Below are 23,859 nucleotides of genomic sequence, written 5' to 3' on the forward strand. Positions count from 1 at the left end.
CTGCCCAGGGAAGTGGTTGAGTCACCATCCCTGGAAGTATTTAAAAGACGTGTAGATGTGTCACTTAGGGACATGGTTTAGTGGGCATGGTGGTGTTGGGTTGACGGTTGGGCTCGATGATCTTGGAGGTCTCTTCCAACCTTAATGATTCTATGATTCTATGACTCCACAGCCTCTCTGGGCAACCTGTGGAGTGCTCGGTGACCCTCACGGTAAAGAAGTGTTTTCTGCTGTTCAGACAGCACCTCCTGTGATTCAGTTTGTGCCCATTGCCTCTGGTCCTGTCACTGGGCACCACTGAAGAAGTTGAGTAGCAAAATCTCTTAAGGGTAGGGCTTTGTCTCTTCTCATATATGCTTAAAAACTGGTTGCAAAAAGTGATTTCCAATCCATAACTTTTGACAAAGGATTGATGGGGGGAATAATACAGTAATACGTCTTTTGCTGGAAAAGGGTTTGAATCATGGGATTAATTACCTGACCCCCTCCCCTCCCCCCCCCCCGGTCAAATAGTAAAGAAACGGAGGGATAAAAAGGAGTTTTTTTATCAGATCAGAATGTGCAAGAAAACTCACCTATTTGTCCATTGGATAGGCATTTATTCTTTGTTCTGCAGTGGTGGTTATTTAAAGTAACTTGGTTATTAAGAAATTCAAATCTGCTTGAAATCCTGTGCGACTACAGCTATGAAATGTGGCCATATTAATTTAAAACTCTTTTTAACAGAAAGATCTCCGTCACACAACTGACTTTTTCCTTAGGTGAAAATACTCTAAAAGTTAGATTTTTTTCATAGAACTTACGTCTGTGACTAACAAACCCTTGATTTTATCATACAGAGAAATGTGTTGGCTTTATGAGACCATGTAAGATGATGTTGTAGACTTTCTTGCTGTGCTTGTGTGTGTTTTATATGGGTTTTGACAGAATTGATTTATATTGGTTGGTATAATTTTTTGAAAAATTTAATATTGGTACCTCTTTCTGTTTACTTTCTTTTACTTGAAGTATTTAAAACCTGAAATAGTGTTTTGTAGGATTAAGCATTTTGCATTTTGTACAGGAATTGTATTTTCTCTTAGAATTCAGATGTTCTTAGCAATACCTTATTGTTCATTGACCGTATTTAAATTCTGTCTTAACGGTAGACTAGTTTCTCTGATGAGGTTTAAATCCCATTATCAGATACTTCACAAACCCTTTCTTTTAACTGATCTTTTTAACCAGGATAGAACATAGACATATCTGATAGTTGCTCTCAGATGACAATGGTGACTTCTTGTTTAAATATGTATTTGCATCTTTCCAGTCTTTTGGCTGTAATCCGCAGTCTCGATTGTTTCATTTAAAAAAAAAAAAATCCATCACTACAATATTTGGAAACGGCTGTTGCCTTGAGTGCCTAAGGTGGAAAAGAATGATTTGCGTATCTCCAGTTTCCAGTATTTCTTACTGTGTACTGTGATAATGCTTAAAACCATCGGGACCTCCTTTTGTGCAAACTTCTTTTAGTTCCATTTGGTTACGGTTTTCAAAATAAGAATGTCTGCGTCTCTATCTTTAGTCATCTTTTTGTGTCTTTTAATATTTTCTAATTGCACTATTTGTTCTTTGATATAAAGTAACAAAAAATAAGGTAATCTATTAAAATGTTTCTCATCTGGATAATATGAGTGTGGCTAAGAGAAGTAGAATAAATGTTCCCAGATAAATAAGAAAAAGCTGAAAATCAGCATAAGGTCGTTAGTCATACTGGAACTTCAGGCACTGGAGAAGAGGGGTGGGTGTAGTCTACTTCTGGAAACTTAGACTTGTCATCTCTTTCCGCCTCTGAATACCAGCAATTTATATTTTAGCGACTCATTTCAACTGTTTTGAAAATTTGTTCTTTAAACAGAATCCTGGTTGACTCAGTCCCTATGGAAAGAATAGTTAAAAATATTTACAGCTTCATGTGATGCCGGACTTGTGATCTCTTAATGTTTATGAAGTATGTCCATTTAGCAAGTGATTACAATAAGGTGTCGTAAAGGATGGGTAATGCTTGTATTAGTGAGATTCTCTGCAGCATGAGTAAAGGTGATGTTCCAACGTGTTTTTAATGTTTTATGTCATCATAAAGTATAAAAATGTCTGAGAATATGAAACCGATTTGTTACTCTTTATTATAAATTTTATCTGTACAATTCTTCTGTATTCTACATTTCTTCAAATTCTAATTTGGAAAGATGGCATTTCCAGTTCTTAGGGAAACACGCAGTATTTTGCCCTTATCTGATTTGTACATGCCCAGATTTCAGCAGCACTGTAATTATTTCCTTTTACAGTTAACTGAAAGATCTGCCACAGTATTGCATGTTGGGAAGGTAGCTTTTGCATCTGGAAATAGAAGGAAACAGGGCGACAATTTTTTTCATCGTATGATAAAAAATATGGATTTTATGTAAGTCACTACGATCTTTACCTATTGAAAATAAAACAAGAAGATAAAGTCTTCTCAATAACACTAGTGTTTGACCAATTTTGATAGTTATTCATAAATGATCAATGCTCACGCAATAAAAAAATACGGAGGAGAGCTATGAAAAAGATGGTGATACTTGGAAGATTTAGTGTATAATATTTTTTTATGTAGTTAGAAATTGATATATGATTCTGAGAGTACCTTAAATATCTGCAGGTTTGAGTTATCAGGACCTCTGCAGTCAGTATTGATGCAGTTGAAAGAAACTAAATTTTTGTAAACCAGCAGTTTTTTGCAGTCTTTCCAAAACAGTGATGTGATAACATCTGCTTCAGCTCAGGATGCAAGAGCCTTACAAAAACAGGTTAATCTTTGTGCAAACATTACCTTTACCTGAGCATTTGTGCTCTTAATATATCTTTTCGTAGGTCTTGGTGTGTTGTTAGTCTTATAAAATACCAGGATTTGCTGCCCGAGGGCATTGTGAGATTTCCAAGCGTGGAAGTTTGGATTGTGAATGAGGAGCTGGTTCGTGGGCTGAGAATTGGCTCGCTTTGGTGGGAAAAAAAAAAAACCAGCAGTAATCCTTATTGGAAAGGGGATCAATTTCCAAATGGGGTCCTGGTTTTAATTGAAAGTTTTGTTATAGATTGTGAAAATACTTCTGCTGTGTCAAAGAACAAAGTAAATACTGTTAACTGAGCAATTAAGGACTGTATGTGCATTGGATGCTCTCGAATGGTACTGGTTTTGCACTAGATTTATGAAATTTGGCAGGGATTAAGTTCTCATCCTTTATTTTGGTAAAGGATAAGCTGTTGGGGTTTCTTTTACTCTAGGGTTGTTTGTTTCGAAAAGTGTATGAATATATATTTCAGGAGCTTTTTCCATTGGAGGGGCCAGAATAGAGTTACTTATCTAGCTAGAGACTGTACCTCACAGTCTTGGTTCAAAGCATTTATGGTAATTTAAAAGAAATTTTAAGCATTGGAAGAAATCACACCTTAGTGTCCAGCACCCATATAGACTTTGAGTACAGTGCTTAATTTTCATAACATAGTAACATAGATCTTATTTAATAAAAAGGTGGACTGTGGCTGTCCTCAATTTATATTGACGTGCTGTCATGAGTGAAAATATCATGAACGAACTTCAGCCTAATTTCAGCTATGTTTGTTGTTCTACCAAAAAAAAAAAAAAAAGCTTCTAAAACTATAACACCAACCTTTTTTACATAAATTTGGTGGTGGGGGGGTGGGTTTTTTTTGTTTTGGTTTGTTTTTTTGTTTGTTTGGGTATTTTTTTACCTTTTTTTTTTGCTTTATTTTGCTGTGTTTATTTAAGGATGAGAAGAATACTAATGCATAGATTAACTTGGTGAATTCAGGTTGCATTTAAAATGGAAATTTCTGCTACTGAATCCCTAAACAGCGCTTTCCTAAAGCCCTCCAGTGATGTTAATCTTCTGGATGCACTAAAAAGCTTGCCTGAAAAGTGGCAAATAAAAGCATGAAGATATAAAATTCATAATTACAATATTTGATTTTGTTGTTCTTGTTTTTATAAAATAGACTGTTATTAATTCTAAGAAGGGGATTTTATGTGACAGTGAAACCTAGGTGAGAAAGAATTTTAATATACTTGGAGATGGTTCACCCCTACAAAGCTTTTATCATTTTAGAAAAGTAATATTAACATGGAGTTTGTAAATGCAGCTCTAGATGTGTTCTTTAGCATCAGGTATTTTGCTGTTAGTCAAAGGATTCAGATCTACATTAAGGCAGAAGCTGCACTGTCTTGATAACTGGGAGATCAAGTAATGCTTTCTGAAGCAGGATACTTATCTACAGTGCAGCAGGGCTGCCTTTGCCTTTTTGAAATATGACAGTAGGAAACATCAAGGGAAGAATCTTAATTTGAGGAGGAAGCAATGCTGAATACTTTTTTCCTTTTCACACTAGCTAAGAATTGGCAAAATTTTGATAGCAACTGCAGAGTATAATTAATTTGGTGAGACATTGTAGTCATGTTTTGTGGATGATTTTTAATACATTTTTCAATTTCGTATTTGGTATGGAAAATGGCATGGGGATTTAAGGTACAGCTACAGGAAAGAAGCTGGGACACTGCACAGGGAAATCAGGAAATGTTTGTGGTAGCAGTGGAGCTAGTGGCAAGGCACGTTTCATGAATTTCTGTCGAAATATGTAAAAAACGATGGGAGGAATTCAGGTGCCTGCATGTGAATACCTAACATCATTTTCGGTGCCTGACAATATCGAGACATCTGCATAGGGGTGTAAGATACTGGCGCAGGCCGTAAGGGAGGCCGACTGTTCTGGACTGGCAGCTGGATGCCAGGCAAGATGCTGACTTTTCTGGTATTTTTGTATCAGAAATGGCAGTAGGAGCCTGTGTGTGGACACTGAGTCACTACAATCACTGTCTCTTTTCAACCTTTTAATTTTTGCTGTGGTTTAGGTTTTTTTTAGGTTTGTAACCTCTCAATTAGCTCTTCCTCCTACTGAAAAAAATAAAGACAGTTATGTGACACCACTGTTGTACTTCTCACTCCCCTTTGCATGATGGCACTTTAACTGTATGGTAAACGTGACAGACCTTTTGTGTTCTTAGTTTATTTATAAATTTCTTGTGGGAGAGCCTGGCTGTGCAGTGCCTAGTAAAACTGTTGCTGGGCTTTCTGTGTCAAATCTAGATTTTTTTTGGAACTGATTTTAGGTTTGAGTTTTAAGTGTCTGAATGATACAATTTGATTTGTGTATTTTTACATGGTATGTGGACATTTGGAGTGTGGAGAGTTCAGATGCCTAAATCTTCTTTGGAATTTGTCCCTTAAACTGCAACCTGGGTTTTAAGCCTAAATTTAAGAGCGGGAGTCACAGTCCCTCCTTTTCCTCTCTTCTCCCTCTTGTGTTCTTCTGCTTGCATACCTAAAATGTACGTCGTTTATAGTTTCTTTTGTCACTAGACGTTTGTGTGTGCCTAAAGTTCTTCTACATGTACTCAGAGCTGCTGTCATCTTAACTGAACTGGGTGTGTTGGCTTCTTTGCCAGCATTTTTATGAATAAAGCATTTCTATATGTGGGTCATTTGATGGCTGTGGTGCTACAGGTGAGCTCAGGTTTTGTCTAACATATCCTGAGAACAGTGTGTTTGTCTATATATATACTTACTTGCTAAAGGAGAAAGGATGGTGTGATACTTTTACAGTCTATGTAAGCAATTTAAAGCGGAGCTAGATTGTTTGATTTAAAACTCCGAATCTAAACTAACTTCTCCGTGCTAAGTGTAGTGAAGTTCCTGCTGGTTTCCTCTCATCTCTTTTTGGCTAATGTTCCACTTCAGGTGGGAGTGTAGAAAAATTCACTGGCTGCTTTTATGTGAGAATAAAAGTTAGAACATTTGCCTGGGAAAGCCACTGGTCTTTGGCTTCTGCCTGGTAGAGAATAGCCTAACCAGTAGGCTTTAGCTAGCACTGAACTGGAATGTTTTGTCTGCTGTTACACTGCTATCGAGCAAGAAAAAGCCAGAGAGAGAGCAATCGTGTCATCCGCTGGTGAGGAGAAGGGTGGTGTGGGGGGTGGAGTCTTGTGTTTAGCCCCATGACTTGTTCTGCATCCAGTGAAACTTAAGTGCAATGAATAATTCACCTTCTGGAGCCCTATGTGTATAAATTTGGCGCAGTAATACTGCTAGTTCTGTGAACTTCCTAGCCCTCAGCTTTTTAGCAAGTCTTAAATGGTTCTTAATGGTTTGCCTTAACCAAGAAAAACTTTTCAAGTCTGGCATATTAGATGTTAAAAACATATAATCAGTCAACAGAAGCTATGTTGACTAGCAAATTAACAACGTGCCATCACATGCAGGCATGTGTGGATAAAGTTGGTGATAACTGATTTAATAAATGGTGTTTCTCAGAGTTTCGTATGGCTGCAATTTAGATATTATTGCTGTACTTCATAATACTGAATGGTCTCAATGTTCTGCTTATGTACATAAAGGATAAGGGTTATATTGTAAATAACTAGCATATATAAAGTATGTAACATATGCAGGTAAACCTAGAATGTTATATATGCAGAAAAATTTTATGCAAATGGAAGACTACTATGCATTTCATTCTAAATACATATTTAGACAATACCTAAAAACTAGAATAATTTCATAGAATCATAGAATAGTTTGGGTTGGAAGGGACCTCTAAAGGTCATCTAGTCCAACCCCCCTGCCGTGGGCAGGGACATCTCAACTAGATCAGGTTGCTCAGAGCCCCGTCCAGCCTGACCTTGAATGTTTCCAGGGATGGGGCATCCACTACCTCTCAGGGCAACCTGTGCCAGTGCTTCACCACCCTCAGTGTAAAAAATTTCTTCCTTATATCTAGTCTCAATCTACCCCCCCTTTCTGTAATTTTCTAAGAACTAGAAAGATTAAGCAATTGACTTTTCATTGAAATGTAGTGCATTTCAAGGCACTTGTCTCCACAGCATTTTGTTGACGAGAATGGCGAGTATTTGTACCCAACCAATAACTTATTGGCATGTACAATTCGTGCTTTCTAATATCAAAGTTAACTCTCATAGCCTTTACTTATGCTTTGCTTTTTTTTTTCCTTTCCTGAAATAGATAAGCTTTGTTATAAAAGCATTTTAAATACTGTGCGAAGATGGCAAGTCTGATGAGTCAGAGTCTGTTGACCTACGTAGAAGAAGGAAATGTTCCTGCTCTGAAAGCGCTTCTTGAGAAATGCAGGGATGTGGATGAGAGAAATGAGGTAAGATGATTTTTTGAAAGTCGGTTTCATATTGCAGGTTATTAGTTACAGAATGAATAATTAGTGAGATCACACTGGTTATTTAATATACAAATTTCAGTTTTATTTTCAAGTGATTGCTTACTTTCGCACAGACTGAACACACAGTATTCAGTCTCTGTCAGCACCTCAGTATCTTTCATTGTGTTTGTTTTCTGAATGTTCTTCTGAGCTGGAAAATGAGACACCATCCTTACTTTGTGACTGGAGATTATACCTGTATTTCTGCGGCTAGGAATTGTTTCTTAGTTCACAGATCCAGCTGCCTGTGCATTCTTGCCCTGTCCATTTTGGGGTGAAACCTGGGATGATAACAACTCTTCCCCCTCATCCTGCTTTCCAGGCAAAAGAAACTTTGTTATACGATCCAAATAGGAGCATATATTGCAATTTACTCTGAGCAGATGCTCGTCTGGATGAAAAGATATTTATCCAAAAAGTAAGTGTAGATGTAACCAGGAGGATTAAATGACTTTACCAGGATTACGCAGGAAGTCTTGATATACAGTAGGGAGTTTAAATGTGGATTATTTGGAATCCCAGGATAGTGCGGTAATTGTTAGCTTCTGCTTTGTCATCTGATTTAGTCTGATTTGAGCGTATCACCACCAGCAATTTAAGTGAATGTGCTGCAGTTTCATTATACTGCACTAAAGATTCCTGAGAGTTTCTTGGGAGGTTTGATTCATGCAAATGTCTGTTGCTAGTGACTGTTTACATTGTTTTGCACGATGTTTAAAATTCAGGTTATCTTGATCCACTGTTAAGTCTTCTTTGTATTTTAAAAATAAGTTTAGATGATTTGACTAATTTATTTCATTTTCTGTAGTAGATTTTCTGGTTTGTAAGCATCTGGACTTTTCTTTCATCTGGATGCACAGCTTGTATCATCAATTTTTAGTTCTGATTTCCTAAATAGTGTTGTAGAACTGGAACCTTGTCGACTTACGTAGCATATTCAGAGAATTGGATTCACAGAAAAATTCAGGATAGAAGGGACGTCTGGAGGTCATTGGATTCAAGCTCCTCCTAACTGCAGGACTAACTTCATTGTTACATCAGGCTGCTCAGGGACTTAACAGGCAAAGTTGAAAGTCCTCAAAAGGATGGGGAATCTGCAGCCTCTCTGGGCAATGCTCCAGTGCTTAACCACTCTGTTTAAAATAATTTTCCTTGTGTTTTATTGGAATATCCTTTGCTGCATCTTGTGGCTGTTGCTTCTTGTCTTGTAGTGTGTCTCTGACAAGAATCTACCTTTGTCTTCTAAGATTCCCCTTCTGTCTAGGTAGTGTGAGACTGATGTTGATGCCCCCTTACTGTTCTGTTTTCCAGACTGAACAAATCCAGCTCTCAGTTTCTGCTTGCATGTCTTATGCTCCAGTCTCCTAACTGTCGGAGTGACCCCATTGCTGGACTCTGCAGCTTGTCAATCTCTCTGTTGTTGGGAGTCTCGCTATTGGGAGCCCAAAATGGGGCATTGTGTTCTGGATTCAGCCTCACCAGTGTTGAGTAGAGGGCTAGCTGTGCTCTTGTTAACGCAGCCCAGTATTTGATTTGTCTTCGTTGCTGCAGGGGCGCACTGCTGACTCATGGCCCTCTTGTCCATCAGGACCCCATGCCCATTTCTGCAGCGTGGCTCCCCAGGCAGGCAGTCCCTAGGCAGTACTGTTGCATGGGGTCGGTCTGTTGCAGTCTCTGTGTTTGCCTTTGTTGAATTGCAGGGAGGTTGTCAGCCCATTTCTCCAGCCTGTTGAATTTCCGCTGAATGGCATCCCCGCCCTCTGGCATATCAGCTGATCTCAATAGCTTGGGGCAGTCAGTAAACTTGCTGGGAGATCTTTCTGTTTCATGGTTCTGGGTGGTGATGAAGATGTTACAATGTTAGTCCCAGATGGAACCCTCCCAAATGGGCACCAGTTACTGTGAACAGTTGACCATTACCTATTGAGTCTGACAGTCCAGGCAGTTTTTTTACTCACCTTGTAGTGTATAGAAGACTGGCTTTCCAATTCATACCTTTTTTTCTTTTTTTTTTTTTTTTTTTTTTTTTTTTATAATAATCTTTGAAAAATTTTTTTTTTTTTTTTTTTTTTTTTTTTTTTTTTTTTTTTTTTTTTTTTTTTTTTTTTTTTTTTTTTTTTTTTTTTTTTTTTTTTTTTTTTTTTTTTTTTTTTTTTTTTTTGTTGTATTCCCAAGATAACACAACACACGCACACTGTGATGGTTTCCCTGACTGAGCCAATCAATCGAAGTTCTTCATTTGCCACTACTGAACAGCAGGTGAAGTATAACAGATATCACCAGGTAATAACCTCTCATCAGTATCTCATTTCAACCACCTCCCTAACATATACATTTTCTTATTTCATTGCACGAAACTGAGTTCTCCATTTCTTCAAACCCCCTAGACAGCCACTGTATCTTCCTTGGGACAGATTCTAATACTTCACCTTTTTAGGAACGTTCCTCTAGCCCATATACAACATGCTTAATTTCATGGAGCAGTGATCCCTGTCTCATTGAATTTCTAATCTAAAAAACAAATTGCACTTGGGCTTCATTTTATGTATACATTTACTGAGAAACAGAATTAAAAGCAGTTTTTCGTTCTGAATGGTACAATGCTTCGCAAGTTTCAAAAGATGATGCATAAAAAGAACTTGCTGGAAACAATTAAAAGATTTTTGCTGTGATATTTGCAGTTCTGGCATTGTTTTCTTTCTCCTGGCTTTCCAATTCATTCCTTTTTTTCTTTTTTTTTTTTTTTTTTTTTTAAGTAAGTCTTGGAAAATGCATGTTCTGGTGCATTGTTTTTTAAAATCTGCATGAGATGGAAATAATGTTTTTGGAAAGAAGTCAAATAGCATATATTACTCAAAACCAAAAAGCATCATACAAATGTGAAAACAATGTACAGAATTTAGCCTTACTGTAGTTACTAGATCTGGTTGCAATTAAGACAGTTTTCTTTCATTGTCAGCACATTCATTTCATGCTGTGTATGCGCATATGCTGAGGTATTTGAGATGGGAGAATTTTTAAGTTTCAGAGCATACACATGAACCTCACCACCTGGCATGCTGTGTATCTGAGAAGAGGAATAGACTGTTCCCTCTGCTGGTAATTCCTCTCCACAACGTGGCCAAAATCAGATGGATAGTCTGTGTTGACTTTATCAAGTGTCTCTGCCTTCACCTTCTTTTCTAAATTTTTCTTCTCTTCTTGATGGGACTAAGTGCACTCCTGGGTTTCAGTAACTGCCTTTTTTGCAGAGATCGTTTCCCTCATACCTATTTTTTCCAGTCTTCTGCTATCTTGCACTGGAGAAGGTAATTTCTGGAGACATGAATGGTTTGCATCAGTTTTAAACCCATGGGGGGGGAGGGCGCTGTTCGTACGTATCAATGATAGGAGTTTTGTTTAAGTGCTAGCTCTTCATTGGAATTCAGTGGCACTGAGTGCAATTCTGTTTCCAGGTTTGGACCTGCCAAGATGTCTTTTCTTCTTGGGTAAAAACAAAATACCAAAACGGGACTGCCAGCAGAGTAGGTCTAAAAAGATTGCTAGCAAGCCAAGGTTTTCTAGTGCTGGGACCTCCCAGGCTGCAGTGATTTGCCTAATGGTAGGATCACCCACATTGTTACCAACCCTTTATATCTTGACTGTGATCAGTTGCCAGAAAAACTGGGATGTTCTGGTCAGTTTGTGTATGGATGGTTTTGTTGGATTAACACCAGCAGTTTCAATTAAGTGGAACAAGTCTCAGTCTCTCTGCCTTATTCCCTGCGTGTCCTTTTCCTCTTCTCTCTCATACCAGATACATTGATTACTTAATAGCTAATGATAGATGCTTGCCTTGTGTGATACACTTTGATCCTAACAGCCTCCAGTTTCCTTTGATGTGCCTTTCTTTCTGCTCTTCTGCTCTTGATACTGAAGTAGCTTCTGCACCTTCAATTCTGAATCTTCTGTTCTCTCATGGACTGCGAGAGCATGCTAATCTGTAAGGTAACACCACTGAATGATTTCCCTAAAAAGATGCAGGTGTGACCCTTTATAATTTGGATATTCCAATACTTAGACTTAGCTGTGATGTACAGATATACAGTACTTGATGTGCTTGTGAGAAATACGAGCATTTAGTTGCTGTGGAGTGTCTAGACTGTTGGGCAACTTTTGAGAATTAACCTGGATGTCACAGGCGTAGTAATTATCTTTTGTTTCTGTGTTGGTGAAATCTTCATGATTTGCTAAAACGTCGAACCTGTATTTGAGAATCTCCTAGCAAAAAGGGAAGGATGTTTTCAATACCCCTATAGAAAAGTTTTACATCTGTCTAAGAATACCAGAGCCAGTCTACAACTGTATGACACTTCTTACAGGAGGGGATCATTTTCCCATCCACAACTTCCTCTTGCTCAGAGATATTTTTGCTTGGTTTGTGTTATCCTTTTGTGTTACCCACCTGAGGAAGATGATCACAGTGATAACAATAGTAACTGTTCAGAAGGAGGTAGGAAGAATGCTCGCGCTAAAATAGGAATTTTTGCATGTATTGCTAAAGCACTGCTTGGAAGGGACCTCTGGAGATTATCTAGTACTGTGTCCTGAGGTGAGTTGGTTGGAGCCAGCTGGAATTGGCTGTGTCTGGCAGAGGGCAGTCCCAGCCTCTCTTCACAGAGACCCCATGCAGCTCCCCTGATACCAAAACCTGGACACCTACACTCACTACAATGAGGTTCCTGTCTGGCCGTTTCTCCAGCCTGTCAAGGTGTCCCTCTGGATGGCAGCACAAGCATCTGGTGCATCAGCCACTCCTCCCAACTTTGTGTCTGCTGCCAGGGTGCTGAGGGTGCATTCTGTCCCATTGCCCAGGTCCTTAATGAAGGAGTTAAACAGGACCCCAGTATTGACCCCTGTGGTACTGCACTAGTGACTGGCCTCCAGCTGGACGTTGCGCTGCTGATCACAACCCTCTGAGCCCAGCAGTTCAGCCAGTTTCAGTCCACCTCACTGTACATTTATCTAGTCCGTACTTCATTAGCTTGTCTATGTGAATGTTGTGGGAGACAGTGTCTAAATCCTTGCTAGAGATGGGATAAATAGCGTCTCGGCTCTTCTTCCACCAAGCCAATGATGTCATCCCAGAAGGCAGTCAGATTGGTCAGGCATGATTTCCCAAATCACTTGGCATGTGTATTCCCAAAATATTAACTTGCATGTAAAGAATTCATCTTAAAGAGCAAAAGTTACGACTGTTCTCTCCTCCGAAGAGAGCTGTTCTCTTCTAGAAAGTAGTATTTTCCTTCCTCTTGATTTTCTTGAGCATTTTAAGTTATTTTAATGCCCAGACCTAAATACTACTACTTGTTGATACAAAATGTACTTTAGGATCTAAAAGCAAAGGTATCATTTTGAATGTATAAAATATATAGTTATAACAACATAAACTTACATGAGAACATAATTTCTCCCTGTAAAAAATTGCACTGTTAGATATTACATTATGTCCTGTAACGAGTAATACTGTTGGTTATCCATAACGTCACGGGGAAGATTTTGTGAAGACTACTTAGGGAATAGCTGATGGACCAGAAAGCTTTTTTGAAAGAATCGGTGCATTTCTGTGATTTTTTTTTTTCTTATGTAAAGAGCAGAAAGAACTCATCAAATATCTTTATTTATCTTACTGTTAACTGTTTTACTGATGAAAATCAGTGATCTTACTGTATTCTGATTCTGCACTGATTTTTATTCTTTTCAGGGAAATCACTGGTATATAACTCCTAACATGTAGCTTTTGCATTATTTAGAAACTAGATAATTTGAGTTTTCTATGTGGTACAGAGAAAAGAAACAAAGAGAATTTTTCCTGATCTCTCTTCTCTATTAAGCTTGTTGAAATTAACAAATTTACTGTCGAATTTAGTAAGTTTTTCTTTTCATCATGCAGAGCAGTTGTATCTCAGAAGTTTGCTGACACAGAATTAGGCTGATGGAAGGGCAACAGATTGTAACTGACTTTTAAAACATCCTTGAAGGCAAATAAACTAGCTTTTCTATCTTTCATCTTCCCCGAGATGAGGCTGTCTGTAAGAACCTGTGTTGCACAGGGCAGGAATGATGTCTGTATTTGGTATACTGTCAGATGGAAGTGTGGTATATAACTTGACTTCGGCAAGAAATCTTACTGTTACTCTGAATCAGTGAGCGTGTTTTAATGGCCATTGTGGTTCCTAGGCTAGATGTATTTATTTATTCATTTCTAAACAATGTGACTGAGTTACTTCAAGGTGTAAAGATGTAACAGGCTGTATTAGAGATGTCTTCAGTGGCAAATCATTCAGAAAGAAAGGTATTTAACAAAGTAACTTTTTTTTTTGGTAGCCATTTTTAATGTCTGAAATGTTTGGGTTTGTTTGGTTTGGTTTTTTTATCTCTTATGGGACAGGGTTTAATATCAACGTTCTCCATTTTTATTGCAAGTTTACTGTGTGGTTTGAAAACCAGTCCTTCTCACTGCTTCTCACTGGCAATTAAAACATGGAAACAACTTAACAGTCCTCTGTAGTTTTTGGCCTTTTATTGTTCGTGTATGTGCATCATTTGCATCACTTTTCCTATCATTTTGATTTCAGAATGGCCAGACTCCACTCATGTTGGCTGCTGAGCAAGGCAATTTAGAAATTGTCCAGGAGCTTCTCAAGAAGGGAGCTAATTGCAACTTGGAAGATGCAGTAAGTATTAGTGCTTTATGTAATGGTACCTAACAGTAGAGGAAGAAGAAATTGCAGGCAAAGAAAAGGAATTTAGGTTAGTGTAGAGGGGAGGGGAAAAAAAAAGAAGGTGGAAAGTGATGACATATAAGAGAAAATTTATGCAAAATTGCTTGGCGCTCTATTCCTCTGATTCAATTCCTCATAAAGAATAGGGATATTTAAGATGTTTTAAATGTCTGAGGGTCTCTGCTGAATGCTGCTGCTGTTTCTTCTGGGAAATTAGTACTAGGAAGCTATGATAATAGGATTGACAGTAGCTGACATAAAAACACAGGGGGAATAGAGAAATACAGCATCAGAGATGAGGTCAAAGTGATTTTGCTCGTCTCGGTGATGTTGTGGTATGTTGGGATTTTTTTTTTTTTCTCTTGGTTTTGGTGTTTTTCAATAAATATTGAGGGAGAATTTAGGTTGAAGGATTATTTCAGGTGAAAGCCAGAACAGTGGCAGAGAAGGGTTTCCAATTTATGAATTGTCTTCCTGCTTTTGCAGAAGAGGTTGACTCTAGGTGAAAGATGCCCAGAAAAGGTGAATAGGACAGAGGTGGTGTTAAAAAGTTTTGAAAGGTCTGTATATTCCAATGAAGAGTGATAAACAGGAAAAGGATGTTGCTTGTGGTTTTTTTTCTTGTGCACTTAGTTTAATTGTAGCAGTGTAGACATCTGGGAAAGGTCTGTTATGAAACTTATCATTTAAAAAAAAAAGTCTCTGTTTTTGGAGGCATTTGATTACATTTGCTGTAATGTTACAGTTCCTACACTTATAGGAAGAACAGTTACCATATAAACTGTTGCTATATTTATGTGTGTATAGCTCATAAAACAGTAGTCCACAGCTGGATATGGTTTGAGCAGTGAATGGAAGGTAAGTGTGATGCAAGAGGAAATGTGTCTCCTGAAGTGATCATAAATCTAAGAAGCTGTGGTCCAAATTCCTCTGTGTATTAGGCCCTCGGGTGCTGTCACCCACTGTATGTGGAGACAGACCACCACCGTTTTCTGTGGTCTTGGCTGCCATCTTGTCCCCACCCAGCAGTTCTCATTGTCTTGACCTCATTCTCTAATCCTTTGTAGGTGTTGCTTCCTCCATACAATTTTTAAGAAGTTAACCTGCAGTGGACTGAGGAGTGGAGAGTGATGGATATTGGGTAGGAGAGGAGAAAATTGGAGGGGAGATTTGGAGTAGTTGTTGGTCTGTATTTTCATGTGTATAACTGGCAGGTAGTTTGAGTTTATTACTTTTTTTTTTAAAGGACAGCTTTTTTAAGGTGGTGTGGATTTCCTATTGCGGGTTAAACGCTTGAAAAACAAGGTAATTGTATTGAAATATTGAATATAACTTAAAAATGTTTTTTCCTTTTTCTAGGATAACTGGACAGCTCTTATTTCAGCAGCTAAAGAAGGACATGCAGTTATTGTAGCAGAGCTACTCAATCATAATGTCAGTTTGGAGCATCGGGATTTGGTATGTGTTGTCCTAGTGTAAAAATAAAATAGTTTATAGTAAGAAGAACAATTTTGGGAGTTGGAGATTTTCAGTTCTGTAAAACAAATCAAAGATCTTTTATTCTTAAATTATATACTCAGTGCTGTTAAAATGGAAAAGAATATATATTTAAATACTGTTTTTACAGCTGTAAAATAGATGCTTTAGTGTTAATAAAGGCAACTTGTTTTCTAGCGCTGCTTTTTTCCTCTTAATTTGCTATGGAAAAAAGCTAAACTGAAGAACAGTTTGATTTTTGGGTGTGTTTTGTGTGGGTGGTTTTTTTGGGGGGGGAGGTGGTTTGGTTTGTTGTTGGTTTTTTTTGTTTGTTTGTTTGTTTTTTTTGATGGTGGTGGCTTTTCGTAAAGTATTCTGGTAAAATAAATGTTATCTTTTCCCAGAAGATACCTGTCCATATTTTCTTTTTCTGTGGACAACTTGATTATTCATATAGCAGTCCTTGTTCTCAATATCCTGGAATTTGTTTTCTTTCATCTTTCCAAATGTTTTGTATGGGAAAGTGGGCACTATAGTCCAGTCCACCTGAAGAATTACAGGAGTTGCTTACATGATTAGAAGGCTAGATGCCTCTGAAGAGCTGTAGACTTGTCTCCATTGACTGAAGAGGGAATTAGGTACCTGCAAGGACTAATTTTGTTCTGCTTAAGTTAGAGTATGGAAAACCACTAGAGGAGAGTTCAAGTGCTTCCTTTAATTGAAGTTCCACTCTGTCTGAAGGTTGAGGCATCTTACCATGTCCTACTAATCTAGCTTTTTCATAAGTGTAATGTTAAGCCATTAACACCACTGGCCACCACATGGCCAGTGGTTGATTTCTAGGCCTGTGTCAGTTTGAGAGGGATCTTTTACCTCCCCGAAAGTGTATTATAAAGAAATAAATAAAAATTGGGCTTACAGTTATCAGAGGCATATTGTTATTTTAAAATTAATTTTGTTTACCTGACCTGTCAAATGCCTTAGGTAGTGAAACCTCGTTGTCTCCTAGTTTACAAACTTAAATGAACACATCAATGCAGTCTGAAATTAATTGCTCTTATTACTCCCTTAAGAAGAGACATGGTTTGCTTCTTTTTCATGAAGAAGCAAATCATTACATAATTACTTTATGAAGGCCAGCTGTCTGTTACACAAATCAAAAGTAAACCCTCCATGTTAATTGATTTGGATTCTAGTCTTTTGTTTTAAGATAATGCTTTCTTTTTTGGTTTGTTTATCTGGTGATCGGATTCGTATGCACTTGAAGTCTGAATTGAGAGTTTACAGCAAATTCGGGAACATTTAGGACACGATATTCTCCCAAGTTTTGCATACAGCAGGAAGTTAGTACTTTCGTATGTGTGCTTATTATTTATCCTACATAAGTAGGATTACAAGGTTGTGTAGTCAATCCTTACTATGTTTTGGACTTGCAAAACAGTCTTAGGACAAATACAAAATGAAATAAAAGTCACTAATTAGGTTTCTAAAGAATATATTTCAGTTTTTACATTTCTTTGAATTGTGCTTGCCAGGGAGGATGGACTGCCCTGATGTGGGCATCATATAAAGGCCGTACTGAAGTAGCTAAACTGCTGCTTGAGAAGGGAGCAAATCCAAACATCACAGGAATGGTAAGTTTTAGTCTTAAACGCCCCCTCCTCCCAAACGTTTAAAGTCCTGAATTATACACTCATGTTATTATCCTTATTAAACATTTTGCATTTTTTGCAATGTAACATTAATCACTATATTTATAAAGGGATTGTTTTAATAATCTGTATGACAGCCACTGTTTTTTTTGATTAATTTTACATTTTTTTAATTAAAGCAAATAAGAGTATAGCTCTTAATAAGATTCAAGCAGGAGAGGAAATAATAGAAAAGATAAGTAGTGTACCTAATGCTACTTGTATAACAACTGTTATTTTTTTGCATCTGTGGAATTTAATGGAGTAACTAACGTGCAATTTAGAAACAATAATTTGTTTTAATTGTTTAATAATAGTTACCAAATGGGCTAGATTATATAAATATGTACCATACATGTGAGAGAGAATTAAAAAACTAAGATTTGAGATTTATTTCATTTAATAAGCATTTTCTATAAAAGTATAGGCATGTTGAAACTTGAATGAACAATTTGTTTATACTGTCAGCTCTCTGGTGTTTGAGGCAACAGTGAACAATCAAGGAAGAACACTAGTGACTTACCTTTCTGATTGTCGATTTCATCTGGTTTGCATATGCAGCTTCTGCATGCATGACATGACTGATCTGCAGTCCTGATTACTTAGGCATACTGCGTAGCTGTCTGTGGCTTCTCTCTTACATAAAAATGTTTATATTAAGGTGAGGATGGATGTGAATTTTTAAACCTTGTTTAAGGAGTTATAAAACAAAATCGATTCAAAACACTAGACATCTTCCTAGATATCATCTAGACAATGTACTAGGCAACAGTTATTGATATGTAGTTAGATTTATTTCTGTATATTCCTTCTTCTCTGGGTTTATTGTCTCTTGGAGCATTGTGATCAATATTGTTCATGAAAAATAATTAAGACTATGATTTTATTTCTTTTTTTAATTCTAAGCAATACAGTGTTTATCCAATTATTTGGGCAGCAGGACGGGGCCACTCAGATATAGTACATCTCTTACTGCAACATGGAGCTAAAGTGAACTGCTCTGACAAAGTAAGTTATATTTATATAGTATTTAATTTCTTTAATGCTTGAAACATTTCTTGTAATAGTAAGTTTTATTAAAAAAATAAAAATCTATGTGTTTTTGATTGAAGAAACACCCCCTCTTGTATGTTGCCCGTGAGATTAGAATTAGTGTGCTAGAGTAAGTCATTATACTTGCAAGAGGTTTTTCCATAGTATGCTGAAGATGGTTGTGAACACTTATTTCATTGGAGCATATTTCTGTTTTCTAAGCTTTTGGAAACCTTGCTATCCTAGGTTGCACAGAAAAATAATTCTTACAGCTGTCATGTACAAAGAAAAAGTTAAAATGGCTTTTCAAATGCTTGTGTTAATTCACAAGACCAAATTATATCTTTGTAAAACCTAAAGCAATAAAGTATAGGATGAATACCAGATTGTAGGGGATACTAAATACAGAGAGCAATAGCTAAAATGTTATAAATGTTGTTGCAGTATGGAACCACCCCACTGGTTTGGGCAGCGAGGAAAGGTCATTTGGAGTGTGTGAAATACTTGCTGCAAATGGGAGCTGACGTTGATCAAGAAGGAGCTGTAAGTAACTGTTCATTTTCCAGTGATAAGGTGTGGGTGCATATATCTGTGTGTCCTGTTTTATTTTATAATACAAATACCAAGAAACAAATGAAACAAGACGAAATGTTGATGTTGGGAGTGTATTACTTTCCAGCTATTTGCAAACTACACGTGAGGATTATTTAAACTTCTTTGTGCCTTTTAATAAAAATATTACGTAACTAGGGAGTCATATTGACAGTTGACACACTGTTATGTAAAGTGTAAATTTTAATGAACATAAATGAATTTAGGTTATTGTTCTCTGAAGGTTAACACTATCAAAATTCATTCTGTACCCAAGCCTGATACATCAAACAACTTATTCCTCAGTGCTATTCGAAAAGTAAATCACACACAAAGCATCTTTTGAAAATAATAATGGCTGTTGTGCCTTTTCAGAAGTTGGAAATTTTTTAGAAGTTTTCAGCTGCATATTGTTTTTAAATAAAACAGATTTTAATTTTTTCTTGTATGAGACACTTAAAATGCTTGTCAAAAAAAAAATCAGTAAAAGTTAAGTGGAAAGTTAGGACAACTTTTGGTATTCCTATGATTATTTCTGAAGTTCTTCAAAAAACCTCTTTGTGAGCGGTATTGGCAGACCTGGGTGCTCTGATAATACTATGTTCCCATATGACAAGAAAATTATTGTACCGTGTGTGTGACATTCAGGAGTTAGAATAAACTGATCTGAGCTTTACTGTTTGCATTTGAAGTGTTCTCTACTATAGTACTTAGCTTATTTCTTTTTCAAAAAAAGCATAGCAAGTACACTTTAAAACATAAAACTGAAGTAACATTTGGATGATGAAGAAAGTAACGTTAGTGAGTGTTCTTTTGTTATTTAAACTGCTGATACAACGATGATTTCTATATCCACTGTACAATAAAATCTGTTGTTTTTGTTTAAAGAATTCTATGACTGCACTTATTGTAGCAGTGAAGGGTGGCTATACTGACTCAGTAAAAGAAATACTGAAAAGGAACCCAAATGTAAACTTAACAGATAAAGATGGAAATACAGCTTTGATGATTGCATCAAAGGAGGGACATACTGAAATTGTGCAGGATCTTCTTGATGCCGGAACTTATGTGAACATTCCTGATAGAGTGAGTAAATTTTCATCATAATTGTTTTTTTATATATATGTAATAGTAATAAATATTTAAATACCAGTGTATGCAAATTTGTGGGTACGTGATTTTTCTGGCTTTCTAATTTTTCTGCCACCTAGGGGTATTTTTCTGTATTGCTATTTTACAAGTATGTTAAGTGGCAAATCTTGCTGTATGAAGGTAAAGGATTAACTACAGAAACTACTCTTTATTTTTGAGATTCTTGAATTGTGAGTTTCCATAGGGCATGGAAATGATTTATGGTTTTATATTTGTCATACCTGTAACATAAGACTACTACTGAACTAACTTGCAGGTTTGGGGTGGGGTTTTTGTATATTAATACATGTGGTAGTGCTGTTAAAATTGTGAACCAATGGATATTTTAAAAAAGAACATATTCCATTCAGCGTCTACCTTTATCTTTTACAATGAAACTTTTTACTAGGAAACTTGCATATATTAGAGGAATATATGCAGCAAACTTCAGCTCTGGGTTAATAAGACATGTAAATGTAACTGTTGAAAGTTATGCTGTGTATCTGAGCTGCAATTGCATTGTTTAGTAGAGGCATGCAGTATGGGCAGTGACCAGAGCATGAATCTGCTTGCTAGCCACTCAGGGATTTATTTGGTTGCTTATATATGTGCCTTGGACCGTCTGCACTGTCCTCTTGATAGTCAGGTTTTTCTGAAGTGTCAGAGGCAGGCCAAGCAGTGCACCCTTGGGGCTATAGATTGTTAGATACCTAAACTTAGGTGCCACTGTCAAGATCTGTGTTTTAGTTCAGAGCAGTAATACGGTTTCGAGGCTGAATTCCCAATCCCTAAATTGAATTTCTTGGGGTTGCAGAGAAGAGAGGAAAATCTCCTATTTGCCTCATAATTTTAAAAGGATTTTTGGATGCCTTTTTCCTGTATTTCAAGTGTCAGCTTAGTGTATTTCTCAGATGGTTACGTATTGAGCTGCAGTGTTGTATGTGACAAAAATTTGATGTCAGACACATATCAAAGCAAAACTTTTAATATTTAAGAAAATACATTGCTATCTCCCTTCCCACCTCTTCTGTTACAAAAATTCTACAACTGTCTGCATTCCTGTGCTTTTAGGAAGGATAAATTACAGCTTTCAGTACAGCTGACTGTTCCAAAAATACATCAAACAATGAGTATTCTTAGTTTCAGATGCTAGAGTAGGTTTTGATAAGGAAGATTTCTTGGTTTGCAGCCAGGTATGTAATGACTGTGATTGACAAGGGATCTACTACTACTGAGCTTTCTAACTGAATTCCACATCTGTGATTTAGCTATACTTTTATTTATTTTTCCTGTTTCATCATAAAAGAAGTATTAGGTAATTTCAGGATTTCATTTTCTGAAATTCTGACATATCCTTAAGTGTGTTAAAATCAGCAGCCTTAAGCAGAATTGTAACTTTTTTTTACGTATATACAGTTCCATTTACCACAGCAAAATATTTTTTCTTTTGATCAGTTTGAGATAAAATCAGCCTTTTGCTTCTTTTCTTTATAACAGCATAGTGTATGTAAACAGGATAGCAGTCAAATCTGCACAAAAAAAAAGGGATAAAATTCTTCAAGAATTTTAAAGATCTTTTGTCAGCTGTGAAACATCTAAAGGAGACAGCCAACATTCTTGTCTGATTGTAAAGAGGTTATTACTGTGAGTAATCACTTGTCTGATTGTAAAGAGGTTATTACTGTGAGTGGTTGGTCTTCCTATGAACATAGAGAACAGCTGGATTTTTTTCATATTCGTTACTAATTTGTGCTGTTATTTTTTAGGATAGTGGTTTAAGCTGGACCTATTTTTGGGGTGTTTGCTTTGCCATAAACACATAATATTTCATCTCTTTGCAAAAAAATATAAAAAAATGGAGTCCAGAGTTTTTTCTTCTATGTACCTGGTTTTTGCAGAGATAGAACTATTTTCTGTATCTTTCTTTAAAATGAGTGCAGATTTCTTAATGTAAATAGGCATAATGTGTATTCTGAGGCTATAATTTATTCTGTGTTGCATTTCTTTTTGCTAAATAGTTTTCCTTCATTTTCATCTTCAATATTATTTCACAATTTTTCTAGAGTGGAGATACAGTGCTGATTGGGGCTGTTAGAGGAGGTCATGTTGAAATTGTGAGGGCCCTGCTCCATAAATATGCTGATATAGATATCAGAGGTCAGGTAAGTACAACAATGTAAATGTTAAAGTAGTTCTTAAATAGGATGTGAATTTGAATACGTGTTTCTAAAAACAGGGCTTTAAAAACGTGCTCAGTCTACGTTGTAGGAAACTCAGATTCCCATCAAACATTAAAAATACATCATGTTGCTGTGCAGGTTTTAAGATATTAAGACATATGTAATTGTAATGACTTGTTAAGCAGTGGGTTTTTTTTCAGTTAATTTGTATAATTGTTGAAAAGCAAAAGATGTAAATTGAACTTATTTTATCTGCACTACTGAACAGATTTAAAATAATTAAATACTTCAAAAATCCCTTAGTATTGTTATTTTAATAGTTAATATTTTAAATTTTATATCAATATATTAAAATATGGTACACCTTAGATTATATCTGTTGTCAGTGCAGTTCTGTCACTGTGCTTGGTTGGTTCTTGTCTCCTTCACTAACTTCCTTTCTCACGTTAAGCAGTGTTGTCAGTGATTTCCATGTTTTCTACCTACCCGTTCTTTCTTTTTTTGTCCTTTGATTAAGGTATTGTTTTTATTCTTCTACCGAAAACTCTCTGACTCAGCATGGTACTTGTTTTTTTTTGTTACATTCAACTTGCTTTCTTTTGCTTGAAGCTATTCAAATCACTCCGCTCGCAGGCACATATGGTCTGCCAAGTTTGAACACAAAACTACCTAGTCACCGAGAGCTGCAAAGATTGAGTGCCTGCTATTGATGCAGAGACTCTTTGAGAAGCCAAGAAGCTTTTAGTTTGGAGAAAAAGTAGTGTTTGGATCTCTTCATCTAACCTGCCAGTGGAAACCTGGAATTGTGTGTCTCAGCTTCTTGCTGACATAGGTCTGAAAATCTGGAGCTTTTCAACATTTTGATATGACCAAGGCAATACAGAAACAGCAAGAGGAGCCAACTTCCTCGGGGGTGGGGAAGCTTGTGACTTCTGGCAGAGTGAGGTTGTCTGTATAGCCATTTGCAGTGGTTAATCTAGAGAATACCTTTGTGGCCTTGTTGACACAGCAGGAGTGAGTGCTGTCAGAGGAGGACTCTGGCTATGTGCTTCAGATCTTCAGATTAGGACCAGCGGTATCAAAATCGGTGGTGAGCACTAGTGTTTAGCAACTCCCCTGCTGTTCGGCACTGCAGCACCTGTCTGCTAGCCAGACCTGTTCTGGGGAGATGTGCTGCCTGCCCAAATCTGTGATGTTCCAGGATTGCTGAGTCTTGTCCAGCCTTCCAGCAACTGTGTTCCATGCTGCTCATTTGGTCATATGGACCCTAGTTAGGGGAGACCTTAAGCAGATAAAACGTGACCACAGGGCTCTGGGAGCTAGTGTTGGGGCAGTGGGGGGACTCAGCTGGTGTCCTCCTCAGCCCTTCTGGTAAGGGGGAATGGTCCAGCTGGGAACATCAGGCAGAGCAGTGCCTGGCTGTGCAGCTGATGTTGCTAGCGAGGAGTCAGCTTCCTCAGGCTGGTATCTTGTTGGAAGCCACCTGACTGAAGGATGGAGGACATGAAACCCAGGTGACCAGAGGGGAAAGAAATCTTAGTGACCAGGCTTGTTAAACTGTCGAGAAAGGCTTTAAACTCAGTTTGCTGTGGAACCCACGAGTGGGAGAGGAAGAGCTGCAAATGAAAGAAGTGAGCAAGGGAAAAGGCTGCAAGGGGGACTTTGACATTCCTG

General features: G+C 37.2%; 1 protein-coding gene across 1 annotated transcript in view; it reads left to right on the forward strand.

The window, feature by feature from the left end:
- Window positions 1–7,125: 7,125 nt before the first annotated feature.
- Window positions 7,126–23,859, forward strand: part of KIDINS220 (kinase D-interacting substrate, 220kDa) — a 79,736-nt gene continuing 63,002 nt past the window's right edge. The window contains exons 1-8 of the mRNA XM_009332499.1: window positions 7,126–7,260; window positions 13,938–14,036; window positions 15,444–15,542; window positions 17,096–17,194; window positions 18,158–18,259; window positions 18,728–18,826; window positions 19,763–19,960; window positions 22,069–22,167. Of these exons, the coding sequence (XP_009330774.1) occupies window positions 7,153–7,260; window positions 13,938–14,036; window positions 15,444–15,542; window positions 17,096–17,194; window positions 18,158–18,259; window positions 18,728–18,826; window positions 19,763–19,960; window positions 22,069–22,167 (903 nt within the window). The 5' untranslated portion in view covers window positions 7,126–7,152. The remainder of the gene's footprint in view (window positions 7,261–13,937; window positions 14,037–15,443; window positions 15,543–17,095; window positions 17,195–18,157; window positions 18,260–18,727; window positions 18,827–19,762; window positions 19,961–22,068; window positions 22,168–23,859) is intronic.

The sequence above is a fragment of the Pygoscelis adeliae genome, unplaced genomic scaffold (genome assembly GCF_000699105.1).
Source record: "Pygoscelis adeliae isolate BGI_AS28 unplaced genomic scaffold, ASM69910v1 Scaffold168, whole genome shotgun sequence".
NCBI classification, from domain to species: Eukaryota; Metazoa; Chordata; class Aves; order Sphenisciformes; family Spheniscidae; genus Pygoscelis; species Pygoscelis adeliae.